A 19,309-nucleotide genomic window follows, 5' to 3' on the forward strand; every position below is an offset into this window, starting at 1 on the left:
AGCGCCGGGGAGGGGAGCGCGGCGGAGCGCAGCCCTCCCAAGGGGGGCGGGGGCCGGGGCCGGGGCCGGGGCCGGGGCCGCGCGGAGCCGCCGCCGCGTGTGTTCGCGGAAACGCCTTTGATCCATTTCCAAGAGCTTTCCAGGAACGCGGGGCCGCCGCGGAGAGCGCTGCCAATGGGCGCCGCCGTCGCCGCCCGCCAGCCAATGGGTGCCGGCGGCCCGCCCGCCAATGGGCGCTGGCGCCATCGCCCGCCAATGGGCGCCGCCGGCGCCCCCGGCCGCCGTATGTGCGGGGCCGCCCCGCAGGCAGCTCCCCGTGCCTCTTGCAAGTCCTTTGTAGCATTCGGTCATTTAGTCGGCTTTTTTTCTGTGTTTCCATTTACTTTCATGTATTTGCAGTTATTCTTTTTATTTGTCATTTAAAAAATCGAGACTTAACGCCCTTCTCACGCGCCTCTGCCCGAGGCGGCGGCGGGGAACTGGACGCTGCGGAAGGCGGCAGGCGGTGGGGCCGAGGCACCTGGAGGCCGGGCGGTTCCCCGGGATGCAACAAGGGCAGGGGAGCGACAGTGCCGGAGGTGCAGCCCCCTCGGCTGCCCTTACCCTCCCCGCCTCCTCCCGCCAGCTCTAGCAGGGAAGGGGGCTGCATTCCGGTGAAAGGCAGTCCGCGGGAGGACGGTGTGCTGCGGCCTCTTGCAGTCCGCACGGCGAAAATACGGTCGTCGCACTGTGTAGGATGGCCTCGTGTCTTGGTCATCTGGGAAGCCCCTGTGAGTCTGGATTTCAGCTGAGCTAAGTCTCCTGGAAAAGGCTGCACCACCACCATTTTCTCCTGCGTTTATAGATCATTATCAAGTTAAAATTGGGTGACCTGGGAGGAAATTTTTGTTACTTTTGGGGTTATTGAACTTTTTTTAATAACAAAAGCTTGATCATTCTTCTCCTGCCACGAGTTGCTACCTCTTCGCATACCAGAGATAAGGGAATGTGAGAGTGGGCTGTCTGCTACCTCCACTGAAGTAGATTGAATATTTAAAAATATTAGTAATCATGTTGCTGTACAGAACCAAAGTGGATGGGGCCATGAGGGGAAGGGAAGACGAGGATGAGGATGAGGATAGAAGGATATTCTCACGGGCAGCACGTGAGCCTGTGAGCAGGAAGCTTATGCTCAGCTCCTACATCAGCCTTTAATGCCCTGCTGCTTCATTTTGCAGCTGGTTACCCATCTGCATGCTTCCATTCGTCGTCATTACTACATCAGGGTCAGTGCAGAAATGAGTGCTGCTAATAATACTGAGCTATTCAAAGGGAGAGGCACAGATTGTCCTGGGGGAGGGAGTGTCATCATGCATGCACCCCTGGACCAGTTTGCTTCTGAGCCTAAGACAGAATTCTGCTGACACTTCATCTCAACACGTGTAAATTCACAGGAGAGGTGAGGGGATAACAAGGGAGCGAGGAATTTCGATTCTTATCCTTTCTCTGTGCAGCAAGCGCAACAGTCAAAAGATATTTGAAGGCTTACCTTTGCAGTTCTGGCGCGGGGTTGCAGGGGGACGCCTGCATACATGTGCTCCTTCAGATCTAAATTCAGCATTATTTAAAACCTCTTATTATGTTGGTGGTGCAGCAGCATGATGGATTTGAACAGAGCTGGACTAGAGAGTAGGAAGTGGCTGCTGTCTGCCGCAAACTGTAGTTAACCTGCACATTAGAAGGGATTTCATCTTCAGCTTTGGAGGGGATGCTGAGATCATAGGTGTGGTGTGCCTTGAGGCAGGAGTGCTGCAGCCCAGCACAGACACTCAGAAGCTAGCTTTATGTGTTTTTTTTTTTTTACTTAGAATTGGGCTCCATCTAGTGATCTTCTGGAAAAGTCTTTGTGTGCAGGCTCTGTGCTGCTGTTTGAGTAGCCATTTGTACCTCCGGAGCAGGAAGGCAATGCTAAGAACTGTACTGTCACGTGCAGAGAAGGGTCTCAGTTGGCAGCTCTGCATTCCTGCTCCGTGGGAGCAGCGTAGGTGTTCACACCAGTGCAGACACCATGTTATTCAGCATGCATTGTGTTCTGATGCTGTGGTTTTCCACCTACAATCACTAGATCCGTGCCGCTCTTTTCATAAGTCCTACAGGACTAACTAAATTGAAGTCCCTAATGTATATGAGAATTAATGACAGGAGCTTTCATTTTTATTGGAAACTTTTTCAGGGGTCCACCTCAAAAAAATATTCAGGCTAATGCCTGGGCTATTTTACCTACAAAATTAGCAATTGGCTTATAGTCAGGAGTACTTGATCACTCTACCTGAACGTTTTGCCCCTCATTGGCGTTCCTTATGCACATGGTAATGCCCTAAGTAAGAAACAGAACAGTGTGCCCAATTTGCCAGTGCCCCAGGCCTTGTGCAGTTGGTTACCGGTGCACAGTCAATATCAGTTGCTGACATGACAACAAATTAGTTGTTTAAACCCCGTTTATACTGATATAAATGGCTCTCCAGGGTTCAGTGCTGAAGAATTAGGACATTGCAGAGGCATTTGCAAGAAATATTGTTGAGTGATATTATTGAGTGATAGGCTTTAGTTATCAAAGGTACCAAAGAAAGGTAGTAACAATAAAGTCAGATAGGTAGAAAATCCAGGAACAGTGAGCCAGCTGGTCCCTTAGGAAATTCACCAACACAACAGCACCATCTACTGATAAACGTGTGTTTGAGAAGACAGGCAGCCAGCCTGGAGGTGGTCCCCTTTCCACTGAGGGTAAGTTACACAGCTTCAGCTGCACAGTTGGACGTTTCCGTAATCTTGTAGAGTTGCTTTAAATGTAAAATGACATTCAAAATCGTAACCCTTGAAGAGATATGTATGTCTGGAGACTAGATTTACCTTCACTATAAGCTCGTATATGAAAGACTGAAAGAAAGCTGCCCTTCTGCCCGCTGTGCGCCATCTCTGACCCTTACTCTGTGTTGTAACCTAAAGTATAGTGTGCATCTGAACAAAAATTAACAATAATAAGCATCTATTCCTTGGTTAGATGGGCCATCTCATTATTTGAGCAGGGCACACCAATTTCTGTAACCAACAACACACCAGAGGGTAATGAACTTACTGTTGTGGTTTTGATTTCCCAAATGGAGCAATGGAGGAGTCTTCAGGGTGTGGGTAAGCTACGCCATAGATGCAGGGACATCCGAGCTCCATGCAGAAGTGGGATGTGCAGGACAGCAATGGTCTTCATTTTAGGCTACAAAAAATTCCTTGGTGTTACTGTAAGGAACTCACGATATTCTTTGTTGCTAGGCTCACTGGCACGGGGTGACCTAGAAGATGGTTGCAGTTTGGCATCTGTTATGAACTTTTCTGCTTGTATCAGATGCTGTGTTTCTGCAAAAATTTTATTCCTGAGTGGCCTGGAAGGCCACCCCAGGACCATCAGACGATGTTGCCATACCCATTAATTGCAGGATCTCTTTCAGTGAAAGAGAGACATCAATTTCTTGCGCTCCACTGCAGCAGAAAATGAAGCACCATCTTCTGTGGACAGATTGGAAGATTTATGATGCTTTTCATTTATGATACTTCTATGAAAAACCCTTTCTTTTTCTGTCTCTCTGCTGAAATGGAAATGTCCAACCGGTATCTCTCTGACTCCCTCTGTAAATAAGCTGTGTCCCAGAGCTCCTTCTGTTCTAAGATCCCTGGACAGCAATGTTTAGTGGAGGAGCAGGGATGAAGCCTCCCAAAACCTTCTTAATGACCAAGACAAGGTATCTGTAATAAGGTGCCTGAGTCCGGGATTATAAAAGCAACTGTCCTACCCTTTTCTGTATTTCTGTAGAAAAATGCCTCCTGAGTATGTGCTAATAGGCTGGAAGTAATCTTGAGGAACTAAGTCAGGTATAAGGACACACTCTTCAGATTGTGAGACTGGTGCTCTTGAGATTTCCCTTCCCTTCACAAGTGACTTGTTCATAGCTAGAATTTGTAATTCCTCCTAGAAACCATGCTGTAATCCCAGGTCAGGGCAGATGGTATTGAGAATAAAAGAGAAGTTGTTCTAATCTGGTAATCACAAAGCATCAGGTAAACAGCATTGCCTATGAAAGAGCTCTATGAACCTGTTTTTTGTTCCTCAGCAACAGAGAGAAAAGAGCCAGGCTGTTTGCTGATGAGCTTTCCTAGTTGTATGGGTAATAGAAACTATTTCCATTTCTGGCTTCTTGTTGGGCTTTTCTTTCTTCTTTTTTTTTTTTCCTTTTTTTTTCTTTTCTTTTTGATAAGTCTGAGACAGACACTGCCAGAGCAGAACTGAAAGAAAGGCAAAAAAACATGTATAGAGTCTCTCTTTCAGACCACTGTGTACATGGCAGACTAACTAAAGGTCCTTCTTCTCCTTCATATCACAATATTGTGCTGCAGAGCTGCCCTTTCTTTCTTTTAATATCACAAATGCAGTTTTTGAAGAATTTCCTGGGGGATTTAATAAGGTTGTTGTAACCACCCAGTCAGACAAAGCTGTGTCCTCCCTTCAACCTGACAATGCAGAGGGTTTTCTCTTTGGTGACATCTATGTAATGCATCCCAGAGAGTGGATTTCTCATAACACCAGAAAAAATACATAGCTGTTACTCAGAGGAAGCAATGTTTCAGAAAAAAAACACATCACTATATTTTCAGCTGATGGTGGTATTTTCTCTCCTGTAGCTAATATTGATTTCCACAAGACATTGCTATCAGAGGACTAACCTCTGTGCAAATCAATTTTGTATATAAATAAGCTCAGGTAACTGTAGCATTTGGGTAGGTATCACTCCTCAAAAATGTGCCATCCCTCAAAGAACATTTGATGATATCAGCTTTCCTAGCTTTCCAGATGAGAGCAAACTCAGATATTTCATTTTGGTTTTGTTAAGAAATGAGATATTTTAAAGTCTCACATGTCTTTGATCCCAGATATTACTGTTACTGAATTGCTACAGCATGGCAAAAGGGCAGTGACAATACCCAGTGGGAGAGCCAAAATCAACCTTCTGTAGTCAAACAGCAGTGCTTTCTGCATGTAAACCAGGTATCTGTGATATCCAAGACATGACAAAAGTAGGAACAGCATATCTGAACTGCTTGCTGGCTGAAGTATGAAGCTTCACAGGATTAACACGCTAGCTTAGAGAGACGGGGCTGCTGCCCCAAAGCTTATTGCAAGATTAGGGCCTTATTGTTTGGTTATTTTCTCCTATAAGCTACTCTTCTAGTTTGGAGAAAGGCAGGCATATCTGAGCTACTAAATTCTCTCTTGAAATAAGTTGTTTTGTGTTGTTGCTGTTGGGGATTTTTGGTAAAAACCAGATTAATATTTAATTTACAGTTTTAGGGATTTTTGTGAGGATGAAAGAACTTTTGCCATAGTGAGCTCTTATCCTGTAATAATACTGTTTTTTAAAAATAACTTCAAAAAGCAAACATCAATAAATAAATAAAAACATCTTTTTCAATGAAAAACGTCCCCCAGCACATTAAGCTGCAGTGGGCCTGTCAGCGTGTCCTCCATCAGTACCTCCAAAGGATGCTAACGCGGTTCAACCTGACACGAGCACAAAGAGAAGCGGCAGGATCTGCAGTGTAAGTTTTTGATCCTATGAGATGTAATTTCCAGGGAGATCTAAAACTGGCATTTGAATGCAGACATTATGAGAAATGCTCCCAGAGCCAGACAGGGCTATGGCTGCAGCCAAGGGGACTGCACTGCGCTTGCTTGCCTTTAGGGTTTCAGAGGTGTTGGGGCTAAATGGTTAACCAGGTTAACTCCAAGATATGTGCCGCTTGCCAGAGAAATTATAAAACCTTAAGCAGCTTAAGAGAAGGATATTGCACAAATGAACATTCTCAGCTCTGTACAAACTGCATGTGGATTGCAAAGGCCAGGATTTACAAGTGCAGGAATCTCAGCGTGGGTACCCGACGCGGGTTTGCAGGGACAGTCGCCTGAGACACCACACCAGGTCACTAGAGGAGGGTCATTTCACTAGTGCAGCACCCAGACTGGGCTGCTTTGTGGCTGCCGAGCATGGTCGGAATAACATTGAAAAACAAGCATCAGCTAAGCAAAATCAGGGGAGATGTCCGGTGGAAGAGATTTAGAAGTTTAGTACAAGAGCATGTGACACTTTTGGCTGTTACTTACGGTATCAGATTGCAACCTTGTTACTTGTGAAAACACTTTGTTGCAAAGACTTTTAGATATTGGGAAATACTGTCTCTCTCATTGGTTTTAAAGGCTTTCTGCACATGATACTATTGTTTTGCCTGGGGTAGGGATACGCTTTGTGCCCAGACAGCCTACCTAAGACAAAAAATGAACACAAAAAGCAAGGGAATGTATTTGCGTTTTGTTCCTCAGTGGTGGTCATCCTTGTGTACAGTGAGACTATTTGATACTTGGACTGGTGCTGGAAAGGTTTTCTTGGAGTTTATGGTGGGTGAAATTAGCAGAAGGTTGGTGTAAGGCCTTATTAACCACAGTTCACACTAGATTTTTAAGGTCTTTGCCCTGTTTAAACTTATTACTGCTTGTTGGTGAAACAGTGAACTTTGTTAAGAGCACATATAGACAGCATCAAGTAGCGTACCCAAACAAGCATAGCTTTCAGTAAGGTATTGTTTCAAACAGGGACTTGAAAAATGTCTTTTGTATCCTACCAGTTGAACTCTTCTCAGTGGGACACTGTTCGTAACAGAGACATGTCAAACCAACTCACTTCACACAGAAGAATCCTGTCTTATTCCCTCATCTTTCCTCCTTTCTTTCCACGCAAAGCTTATTTTGTAGAACCTCATTCTTGTAATACTTAGAAAGTCATAATTTCTTAATGAAATTCCTTGCTTCTGACATACTCTTTAAAATATAGCAAACCCTTCAGGAGACATCTGTTTGGAATTTTTGCAATGTTTAATATTTCCCAGAATAGGGCCATAAATTGCCTTCTGCCAGCATTAATGTGCTAGCCATTGTAACTTCTGCTTGCTTTGTTCAGCAATAGACTTTTGTGTAAGAGTTACATGGAAAGATCAGAAGTGGGACTGGGAATAGGAGCTACAAATCAGTGTGAGTGAGTATATTTCTCAAATTATAGAATACAGAAGAGGGCTGAGAGATTTAGAAGTTTTCTGAAGGGCCTGGCCCCCAGTGACTGAGGGCTGGGAAGAAGACTATAGTTACCTGTTGCAAAGAGAAGGAAATTACCATCCAGGACAAACAAAACAGCAAATACAGGCAGAAGCCATAGGAAGGAAAATAAGAGCAGGCTGCCGGCTACAGAAGAGTGTTATTGAAGGTTTGCAACCTGGGAGCTTACAGTTATGTATACATTTCCCTGAGATTGCCACAGTGGGAGGTGATGCAAAGCCTAAGAAGACTGGAAGGTAAACCTGAGAAGGAAAGATTGGAAATAGCTGTGTTCCTCTGGGATTTGATTAGCCCAGAATAGGTGAACTGAATCAGAGGACCAGGGCCTTCAGCAGCTGAACTGCTGAAAGCCTGGAAGGGAAACCTGAGGCAGAATAGCTGTAGCGTCACATCACATGGTGAGGTACTGCAGATCTGCATTGTGCTAAGCTGAACTACTTTTTATCCCTTGGAGGAAGGACTCATTAGCCCTTTTAATTATTTTCCTAACTGCTAGAACTCCAGATGCCATTGTGTTATATAAAATGACAAATGTATTTTTAACTCATAAAGCATGTGAACTTCAAGCTCTTTCCAGTGATACAAATACAGCTCCATTTCAACGCATGACTCATCTTCACATGTAGGAAAAAACTCAGCATTTCACATCCCTGGAACTACACTCTGTGCATCAGCAATGAGCGACAGTTGCTGTGGGAACCATCACTTTCAATATCCTGACTGTGCATACAAAAGTGCAGAGAAATACTGACCGCTTGTTCGGTAGAAAAGGTCGCTTTTAATAACAGCACCCACTATTTCGGTAGCCACAGTGCCTAAAGGATCACAGTCTGTCCAGTATCGGGTCTCAACGCTTTGCTCCGTAGCAACAGCCTTACTGTGTAAAACAGGTTTTAGGGTGAACGCGTCAATCCTTTCCCCTTCCTAAAAGCAGCGATCGTGGCCTCCACGCCACCGCGCGGGCGCGCTGCGGCACAAGCTGGGAGCCGCCAAGGCGTTCCCCGCCATCGCTCCCCCTTCAGCCCATGCGGGGCCCGGCCTGGCCCGACCCCGGGGGAACCTACCGGTTCCCCCGGGGTCGGGTCGGTTCGGGTGCCGCCGGCAGCAGCCTCCCCTCAGCGCTAGGGGAGAGGCGGCGCGCACCTGCCCAAGGCGGCGGGGCGGGCTTAGGCAGACCCCGCCTTCCGGGACTCCGCACCGGGAAGCCTCGGATGGGGCCGCGCCGCACTGCCACAGGTAACCGTCCTCCGGCGGGGCACGGCGGTGGAGCCCCCCGTTACCACCCCGGCGGTTCCCCCCACGCCGCTCCCTTCCCTGCGGGCCGTGGGGCGGGGCTCTCCTCGCCTCACCTCACCTTAGGGTTTTCCCGCCTCTGGGCTTTCCCGCCCTCCGCCTTGCAGTGCGGGGGGCCTGAGGGAGCTGCTCCCCCGCCCGGGGCGGCTGTCTGCTGGTCAGGCCTCGGGACCGGCAGACCTCGCCCTGGCCCGAGGAACGGCTCTTAGCCTCCCCGTGGCGCTTTGCCTGCTCGTGGCTCAGCCATGTTAAGGGGCTCGGGGGCCCTGGAACCGGTACCTGCCCCGGGGCTGTGCTCCTGAGAGGGCCTCTGGTCCCAGTGGTGTCAGGCAGCTCCTTGACTTTGGGAGCCACGCCGTTGCATCTCCCGAGTTTTTGGGTGGTTCGATGGTCCCCTAAGTAATGCCGCACCTGCCCCTTGCTCTCTGGACCAGGGCAATTTGGTAAGTGCTGGCCCAGCATCAGGTCTGATGCCTGCCCAGGCGGTACCCTTCTGGGATTTAATCCAGCTATGGTTTTCTTGCATAACTTGGAGCGTCAGGACAAGGCAAGACACCATTGTGGAGATTTCTACACAAAATGTTGAGGCAACAAGTTGTTGATGCAGGTTTATAAGCTCCTTGAAGCTGAAGCCATCTCTGTTCTGTTGTATAGAGCTTAGCTGAGTAAGACTTTAGTCCAAGACTCAGCACAGGGTCTTGTAGTAAAAGCAATAATCTGTAACTGTGGACTGATAGCTGTACATATTGGAACTGGGGTGACTGGTCTGTAAAGCTAAACAAAGTGTGCTTTCCTGAGGTGAACCTCCACTTTTGGTGTCTCTAGCACCTGGCGATCTTTTTAAGAAAGGAAGAGAGAAAAGTGGTTAGGTGAGGGAATGGTTGGTTCACATTAATTACTAATACTCATTTACATTTTTACTCAGGACTAAATGGCAAGCAAATGGACTGCTTGAAGCACAGGGTATGATTGCCTAAGAGGAGGGACTCTGCTGAGGATACCCCACAGGGAATCTGTTGGGTATCTCTGTCATCTCAGCCTCTTCCCTGATATGGAACAAAGTGAAGGTGAACAGGAATCCCAGCCAGAGAGTCAAGTGGATAGCAAGAGCAGCGTGAAATCCTTGCCTGGGGGACTGGCCCATGTCAAACTAGAGATAAAAAAACATGCAGTTACGGATGACTACAAACTCTCCAAACGGGTGCTAGGGTTAGGAATCAATGGCAAAGTACTGGAGTGTTTCAACAAGGAGACAGGCCAGAAATGTGCTTTGAAGGTATGTAGGCTTTTTCCTTTTTTCCGTATTTATGGTTTGGAGGCCAGAGTTCAATTCCAAAGCTCTGTAAAAGCTACTTGTTCTGTTGCTTACATTTCAAGAGTGTGCTGCATGAAGAATTTGAGTATGTGGAGACATTTGCTATTACTTACAACACTGTAGTCTAAATTTGACTCTTTTCCAGAATATTCTGTGTGAGTTTGCAGAAGAATATTATCAGCTGTGAAATTCTCGTGTTCATATTTAAAAGACAAAAAAGCGAGGGAGAGAACAGTGTCTTGGTGTGTTCTGTGAGAAAGCTTGCTAGATTTTGAATGAACATATTATGCAATACTTGGAAAGGAAACTATTTTGGATCTTGTGCAATGAAATAGGCCTAAACCAGGAAGTATTCAAATGTTCATTGGTCTTCAGGCTTTCCTCCCTTAGAAGACTTCTCTTAAGGGGCATTTCTAATTGTTTATTCACTTATTCTCCTCTTTATTTTTGTGATTCATTTACAGAAGGGTATTACCTGGGAAAGCACCGATTAGGCCAATATTGGCAAGTAAGCTTAGTAGATATTTATGGTGATAAGTATCATTTAAATAAATGGAGCAATAACAATTCATTAGAGAACATAAAGCTTACCTGCCTTACACTCTGCAGCTTTTAAACCTGAAGGTTTCCCTGATGCTTTTAAACCATATTGTTAGGGAAAAAAAATCAGCTCAAATGAGAACCAGTATAGTTCTGTATGGTAAGACTGAAAACCAGCTGAAGTAATTGTAATGAGAATTAATTAAGAATGTTACCAAGTCCTTGCTGGTATTAATCTGATTAGCTGGGATGTCTAGAAGGCTTTCAGGTCCCCTTCCTTTTCTTAAACCTCACACTCCACGTTTGCTGGCAGCCAGACAAATTTGCTAGTTGTCAGCTGGAAGGTCTGCCAAGGTCTGGATACGGTCTTACCAAGCTAGAACTGCCATCTCCAGCAAAGCCTTTGTGCTTTGATAGAACAGACTGGAAATAGCTTTACTGTATTGAAAAGATTTTTAATAGAGAAACTAGAAAAGCTTATAATACAATAACATGCCGATTAATTCACATTTTTGCAACACACTCATTTTCTTTATCACACTGTGTTTTGTATTAGCTTCACGTAGCTGACACAGAAGTTTATGATGGGGGAAATTCGAGGTTTTGGCAAACAGACTGAAAGTACTGGGGTTTTGTGCCTGCATAGGAGAATGTCAGGCTTTTACAACTCTGAAGTGATCCATTAATCGGATCATTCTTAAGTGCTATCAACATTAGTTCTATACTTAGCATACTGTGATGAAGGATAATAGTTAATACTGAAGCTGTTCTGCTGTTTCTGAAGAGTTCAGCGGCTTTGTTGTAGATTGTATACCATTCATACTTCAAAGGTTTTGCAGTCATAAGGGCTGGAAGCATTTTGAAATAGAAGTTGCCATTCCAGAGCACAATCCAGTGGCAACAAGTGTGTTCCAGAGCAAATTCTGTAGCTCTGGAATCAAATAGGAAATGCATTCCTATGGATTCTAGTGCATGTAAAGTATTTTTAATTCAGCATTCAGTTGGGAAAGGGGAGAAGAAAGGTAAAGTTGCAGTGCCCTGACAAAATATCTTCTGCCTGACAGGGAGGAGGAACCTATAGTAGATGCTCTAACACCAGTTTAGTAATGATTGAGTTGGCTGATTTTTTTCAGAACTTTCAAAATATTTTAAGGACCAAAGCACTCCCTCCCCATTTCTAAACTGGAGTTTTGTCAGTAATGGATAATATATCACTGAAATTATGTTATGTATGTGTTGTCGTCTCCCTTCCCCACCCCCCTCACCCCCGCTTTGGAATGTGTGCACTTTTCTTTTGAAAGGGACAGAAAAATTAAGATGTTTATGAGTTCTCTGTGGAGTTTAAATGGCAGGTAATAGTTTGCTGCTTGCATATATGTATTTCTCATCATTACGAGTTTAAGTGCCGAATAAAAAGTTAAATATACAATTAAATAAAACTGCCAGCAGCCCAGAAAGAATCCACTGTTCTCTCCAAAGATGAGAGATTCTAATGAGAAGATTACCCAACAAGGAAAGATAAAAACTGTGCTTGGTTAATGGGCAAGAATAGAAATGTCCTTTCCTAGCCCTGAAGATATTTGCAAGGATTAAAATATTCAGAGGAAGTTTTTCTGTTCTTTCTCATGAAACCTGAACTGGGCCACACAAGTTCCAAACTGTTCCAGATGAGGCTTCAGAGCAAACCATCCAGTCAAAGCAGTTATAGAAAAGGGACAAGAAACTTGGAAAAACACCTGTTCAGAAACAGCTCCAGTGCAGAATTCCCTTTGTAGGGACAATAGGGCCTTGGCATTTCCACCTTGCCACTGCTTGGGCTTCCTAGGTGTGATGGTGGGGTTATCATTCACTTAGAGGAATAGAAAGTGGAGGCTGATGAAACTGTCACAGGAAAAAAAAAAAAACCTGGTCTGACAGGTAAAGAGAAATGTAAAGATTGAATTGCAAGTTGAACAGGAAAAAGGGATGCTGGGGTTTTTCTTCCCCGTGGAGTTTGCTCATGCAGTATCCATTGAGATATACATGTATTTGTGGGCAAATACTCTAAGGTGTGAGAGTACTCACTGTAACTACTCCTGGGAAAGGAAAAACATCGCTCCTGCCGCTGAGGATAAAGCATAATAGTCTGTTCCCCTTCACACCAAACTTGCCCATTAAAGCAGGTTCTGACTTGGCAGATGGCACTGCTTTCTGCCTGCAGGTTTTCTTTTACATGGGAACAAAGCCAGCACAGCCAGGATCTGGACAGAAATTACTCAATGGAAGGGATTTTAACTGAGGTACTCAAGAGGAAAGGGCTCAAACAGGCAGAAACAGTCATCACCAGAGCCATGTGTCAGTCAAGCACTGCATACTTTAATTGGGAGGTCCTTGTTGCTTTCTTTAGTCTGTGTCTGTAAGTGGAACTAGTTAGAATTTCTCTCATCATTTTAGAGTGGGAAACACCAGATATCCTTTCTGAGGTACTGCAGGGCTTTGGTGATTTTCCTAAAGTATTATGTGGCTTAGTTTACTCTGCTTGGCACTGTTTTGCTCCACACTTACAGTGTGCTGTCAGCTTTGTTTCTGTTAGATTGAAATGCCACACGCAATGCTGTCCTGCTCCAGAAAATCTAATCTGGTTATTCACTTAGATGCATAATGACATTTTGGCTGAACAGCACTGTTTCCAAATAGTGAGAATGCAGGGATTTAGAAAAGTAGAAGCATAAACAAAACTGCTGTGCAGGACTGTGGCCTTCTAGAAGGCAATTATGTTTTAGTCTCTCTCCCTTGCAAATAGAAAATCTTCTCGGATCTCTTCCCATAGTTGATCCAGAAATAGCAGTCAAGTGAAGTCTAGTCACTCTTCTATTTCTATCTCCTCTTTGCCAGCCTGCCCCCCTTCTGTTCGCTTTACCTTTTGGGGCTAAAATTTGACCTCCACTCCTTTAACACTACCATGAGCCTGAGTGTTCTCTGCTTTTTTTCACACTCCTCCCTGTTTTTAGGGAGAGGAGGAGACCAAAATAGGTGACTGCCTATAAGGATAAATGTGGACTCCTGGGATTTGCTGCCCATTAAAATAACCCCAGTTCCTTGTTCTTTTCCCCTCACTACTTTTTTTTTTTTGGGCACAAATTCTTGCTAAGTGGTGTCAAAATAATATTTCAATGGATCTGATGACCTACTTTATTTTTGTGAAAGATAGTTAGAAAGGGCTCAGACAGAGTTGGGATCAAGAAAAGAGAGCTAGAGGGCCTTCTGCTGAGGTATTGGGACTTCTCTGCATCTGCAGCTTCAAGATTTCAGTGGCTGCTACAGGGTGTAAAAACAGTGTTACATGTCGCTGGCATACTATTTACCTTCAGTAAACAGATGTTGCTCCTTTCCAGGAGAAGAAAAGGACGGACAATTCAGGCATAGCAGCAAAACAAAGACCATTGGAACTTCAGGAAAACAAAGTACAATGGTTGTGAGCATGTTGGTACTTTTGATACCTAAAGTCACTTGGTTTGTTCAGCCTGGAGGAGACTGAGGGGAGACCTCATTGCAGTCTACAGCTTCCTCACAAGAGGCGGAGGAGGGGCAGGCCCTGATCTCTTCTCTATGGTGACCAATGACAGGATCAAGGGAATGTCAGGAAGATGTGCCAGGTGGGATTTAGATTGGATATTAGGAAAAGGTTCTTTGCCCAGAGGGTGGTGGAGCACTGGAACAGGCTCCTCAGGGAGGTAGTCATGGCACCAAGTCTGGCAATATTCAAGAAGCGCTTGGACAATGCCCTCAGAAATATGGTGTGAGTTTGGGGTTGTCCTGTGCAGGGACAGGAGTTGGACTTGGTAATCCTTGTGGGTCCTTTCCAACTCAGGCCATTCCATGATATGAAAACTCTCCTGAATAGCAGTATAGCAGTTGTAAAGTTCTCTGCTAAGCACAGTGTATATGTGCTGTATACTGGGCCTCCCTTCCAGTCATCTGAGACTTCCAGGTTAAGGTGGACTAGATATGAATGGACCTGCTAGTTCATCGGTCTTATCCTCCACAGTAAACAGTGAGGTAAGCCATGACCCTGCCTCATGGCTAATGTCCTGTGCTGGTAAGTGCCAACAATACAGTGTACATGACTTGCTGATTTGGAGACAAATAAGTGAAGGCTGAAGGTTAAATAAAGTAAAAAGCAAACACAAAAATGGACAAGCTCCTTGCCTTTTAGATTTAAGGAACTTTTGGTGAATGATATAAATGATAATCATAGAGTAGAAGGCTCTGCTGTTATCCATAAGAGTATTAGCAAACCTTTGTGCTCAGAAGGAAGGAAAGAAGGTAATGGAGGAAGAAATCTGGGGAAAAAAAAATATCGTGCCCAAAATGGTTTTTGGAAACCTCACATAGGGCTACATAGAGAATGTTGTTCTGTTTTTCAAAGTGGAGTTGCTGTGGATAAAGATAGTCGTTCTGTACCACCTTAATTTAGTCTTGAGCTACATTTCTGTCTCACTCAATTTTAACGTTTCTGATGGTGTTAAATAATACTACATCATGTAAGCTAATTGCTGGATAGTCTGTTTTCAGTTAGTATACCCTGAAATCAGGTCATGATTGCTTACAAATGGGAGACTGTACAGCCCAAAGTATTTGTTTTGCAAGTTATTTAAATAGCTGATAATTTTAAAATACCCTGCTTATCGCCTGAAATAATATGATGGTCAGGGAAAAGAATGTAGCAGTGGAGAAGGCAATGCATATAGTGAAAGTGAAGGTTATTTTAGGCTGATGGTTGATTGTAGAATAGGAAATGTGAACAAGCTTCTTAAATGCTATAGATTGCATTTTCAGAAGAGAAGAAAATTATGCCAGATTAGGAATGAAACACTTCAACATTTTTAGAATAAGGAAGAATAATGTTGTACTAAGATAGAACTGTGGTGGGAATTCAGGGGAACCAAGTGTAACTGTTGGTTAGGTTTTATGCAGAATGAACGAGCTCTTGCTTTACTGGAGTGATTGTATTCTTCAGGAGGAAATTAGCACTTTCTAGTGAAGTATTCTGTAGTTCACTCTTACCTATCATGTTTCCTGCACCCTATTTATACTGGTTTATAGCATGCTACAGTAAATTCAGTGTCAGTAACACAGCTGAGTGTGAGTAATAAACTCCAGCAGCTATGTGTTGTAGATCTAAGTCGGATACAGCATAGGATGAATATGAGTTCAGAAAAGTTCTAGTTAAATGGCAGCCCCCAGTGTATGGAGGAGTACCTAAAATACCAATAGCATGAGACTGGTCCTTGAATTTTATCTTTCAGTGCCAATCTTGGTAAGTATTACGTAAATATGCATAAAATACCTAAAATAACATTCAGTCGATTAAAAAGTGGGTCGTTTCTACTGCTGCAAGGATTGTTTTTAAACGAGTGAGTCATTCAAGACCTGAGTCTTTCAGTACTTTGTACATATTTGGGCCAGAATGGCACCTTCCAGAGCATCAGTTGGACTAGTTAATTTTAAAAAGGTGGACTTTATTAATTTACATTGAAGATCTGATATTCTTGACTAGTCTTCTTATTTGAAATACAGCAAATAATTTAAAAAAAGAATAATGATGGGCTTGGTCTGAAATAATAAAACCATGTGTAGTAAATTCTTACTAGGTTCAGTGGCAGTTCATTGAGCCTATAAAGTGCAAACATAAAGGCAAACGCTTTAAACTTTTAAGCCTTCCTGAAAAACTAAAACTATGTTGATGCAACTTTACTCCTTCTGTGTTCTCTTCCAGTCTCCTAGCTAGCTGGCACAAGTTATACCCTGACTTGTGTTGCAGCAAAGCTCGGGAGGATCAAGGTACATTCCCCGGCCTTCACCCAGGTTCAAAGATCTGAGAAAGTGTTATAGATAAGTGTCTTATTTCAACTGTGAGGAAGGTGCTTAAAGGGAGAGCACATGTGCATATCAGTCAGGCACCACTAATCACTTCATACCCTCTTTGCACTAGAAGACCCTTCTCTTTGTCTCTCCCTCCTCCCTTTAGAATCTAAATCCTCCTATTCCATTTAACTAAAGTAAAACCTTGCTGAATCATGCTAGCTGGGAGTCTCATTACCGATAACCGGATTTTGCAAATCAGCTTTAGTGCAAGGGAGCAATAAGCAAGAATTTTAAAGTTCGTTTATGAGACAAGTGTACTTCAGCCTCATGTCTAAAGAGGTGCCTAGACTGGAAAAACCTGATAGCATCTTCTATAGTTTGAGAAGAATCAAGCCCACACCTGAATGTCACGGCTCACACACACCAAACACCAACCCACCATCAGTGAAGGAAGAGTAAGTACAGGAATTACTACAGGAGCTTGACCCCTACAAATCAATGGGCCCTGATGCCATCCACCTGAGGGCATTGAGAGAGCTGGCTGATGCCATTGCAAGGCCACTCTCCATAATCTTCGAGAAGTCATGGAGAACGGGGGATGTCCCAGAGGACTGGAGGAAGGCAAATGTTACCCCTATCTATAAGAAGGGCTCGAGGGCGGATCCGGGTAACTACAGGCTCATCAGCCTTACTTCAACCCCTGGGAAAGTTATGGAACGAATCCTCCTGGGGGCCATCACAAGTCAAATGAAGCACGCGATTGGGAAAAGCCAACATGGCTTCACTAAAGGCAGATCGTGCTTGACAAACCTGGTGGCCTTCTATGACAAAGTGACTTGCCTGGTTGACATGGGGCACATGGTGGACATTGTTTACCTGGACTTCTCCAAGGCCTTTGATACGGACCCCCACAGTCTCCTGGAGAAATTGATGTGTTACGGCCTAGACAAGTGGTCTGTGCAGTGGGTGGGGAACTGGCTGACAGGCCGCACCCAAAGGGTGGTGGTAAATAGCTCTTTCTCAAACTGGCAACCTGTCACTAGTGGAGTCCCCCAGGGATCGATATTGGGCCCAGTGTTATTCAACATCTTTAAATGTTCTGGACAATGGCATCAAGGGTAGCCTGATGAAGTTTGCAGATGACACCAAGTTGAGTGGGGAAGTAGACACTCCAGAAGGCAGAGCCACTCTGCAGGAAGATCTGGATAGGCTGGAAGGGTGGGCCAGCAAGAACCTTATGAAGTTCAACAAGAAGAATTATAAGGTCATGCACCTGGGAAAACATAATCCAGGCGTGCAGCACAGACTGGGATCCATCTGGCTGGAGAGCAGCTCTGTGGAAAGGGACCTGGGGGTCCTGGTGGACAGAAAGCTCAACATGAGCGAACAGTGTGCTGCTGCGGCCAAGAAGGCCAACAGGATGCTGGGTTGCATCCAAAAGGGCATCGCCAGCAGAGAGAAAGAAGTCATCATCCCACTCTACTCAGCGCTTGTCAGGCCACACCTGGAGTACTGTGTACAGTTCTGGTCCCCACTCTACAAAAAGGATGTGGACATGCTGGAAGGGGTCCAGAGAAGGGCCACCAAGATGATCAAAGGACTGGGAAGCCTGCCATATGAGGATAGGCTGGGAGAACTGGGTTTATTCAGCCTTGAGAAAAAGAGGCTTAGAGGGGATCTCATCACTGTGTACCAGTACTTAAGGGGCAGCTACAAAGAAGATGGAGACTCCCTTTTTACAAGGAGTCACATGGAGAGGACAAGGGGGAATGGACACAAGTTGCTCTTGGGGAGATTCCAATTGGACACCAGAGGGAAATTTTTCACAGTGATGACAGTCAACCATTGGAATAATCTCCCCAGGGAAGTGGTTGACTCGGCCACATTGGACACCTTCAGGAGTCGTCTGGACAGGGTGCTGGGCCATCTTGCCTAGACTGTGCTCTTCCTAGAAAGGTTGGACTAGACTATCCCTGAGGTCCCTTCCGACCTGTGATTCTGTGATCTTTTTTCCTTAGTATATTTTTCTCTGTCTGTGGTAGCACCCTCTGTAAGAGCAGCCTGTTATGAGAATAAATTACTTCTCATGATAGCTTGCTGACAGTAGTTAAGCCTCAACAGAAAAAAGAGATTATCTTGGTGCTGTGATAAATTCATGGGAAGCAAAGGGAAGGAAGATGTCACTACCATTGGAAGCAAGAGTCAACGTGAACTACTTGAGCAAGTTAATACATTAATCCCTTGCATATAAAGACTGTTCTGTGTTAATTTCTTAACTGTGTACAGTGATTATTTTTTTCTAAAAAGAAAAAAGACACAATCATTTATTTGTTTCCATAATCATGTGCAACATTTTGCATGCCTAAATGTTTTTGCAGTTACTACTTACTTGGCCCTGAAAAAGCTTCCATTTCTCATATGATATGCATATGTTTCCTTGTTATGGAAGTTTTTCCATGTTAAGTATATCCTTAGAATGCCAGACTTTAGGATAGTGTGTAATATTCTAATAGCAACAGTATAGCTGTCTGTGTAGCTATCCTCTTTTCTTTGGGTACGGTAGAGTTAGTTGAACTGTTTGCATTGTGGCCCTTATACTGGAAGAAGATGCAGCAATATTCATGAAAAGGAAAGTGGCAGAGTTGTGGCCAGTGTTAGAGGTGGAGAGTAGATGACAAGTTTACTTCATTAGAAAACTGGGAGAACTTCTTTCCATTGTCACCAGTGAAAGTTGGTGGTCCGGTCAAAGTGTATAAACTGCATGGACTGTGGTATTTTACACAGGCTTCCTAAGTATTTAAGGTGCTTCAAAGTTCTGTAATTGAGATTAAGCTATAATGCTCTCGTATTTTAATACCTCAGGAGTGAAAGGGGAGAGAATTCTTGCTCAGCATGTAAATTACGCGTGGCCTCCTAGTTCCTGAATCTTTGTAATATAAGGCATTTTGCACTGAGGTGTTCATGGCCTGTTTTAAGAGAAAAAGCAAATATTAAATTTATGTAAAATTAATTTTTCCTCCAGAAAAGTTTGCTTACTGAACTTCCTTAAAAAAAGAAAACAAAAAAACAGAACACAAACCAAAACAATCCACCCTGAATGTACCATCTTTACGAGTAACTTCGGA

General features: G+C 44.3%; 1 protein-coding gene across 3 annotated transcripts in view; it reads left to right on the forward strand.

Annotated features, from left to right (window-relative positions):
• Nucleotides 1-8,171: 8,171 nt before the first annotated feature.
• The window catches only part of MAPKAPK3 (MAPK activated protein kinase 3), a 50,188-nt gene continuing 39,050 nt past the window's right edge, over nt 8,172-19,309 (forward strand). The window contains exons 1-2 of one of the 3 annotated variants that reach the window (XM_075096431.1): nt 8,172-8,425; nt 9,408-9,758. In XM_075096431.1, coding sequence (XP_074952532.1) covers nt 9,534-9,758 — 225 coding nt within the window. In that variant the 5' untranslated portion in view covers nt 8,172-8,425; nt 9,408-9,533. The remainder of the gene's footprint in view (nt 8,426-9,407; nt 9,759-19,309) is intronic. The other 2 variants (XM_075096430.1, XM_075096432.1) reach the window with 2 other exon arrangements.

The sequence above is a fragment of the Phalacrocorax aristotelis genome, chromosome 6 (genome assembly GCF_949628215.1).
Source record: "Phalacrocorax aristotelis chromosome 6, bGulAri2.1, whole genome shotgun sequence".
In the NCBI taxonomy this organism is placed as follows: Eukaryota; Metazoa; Chordata; class Aves; order Suliformes; family Phalacrocoracidae; genus Phalacrocorax; species Phalacrocorax aristotelis.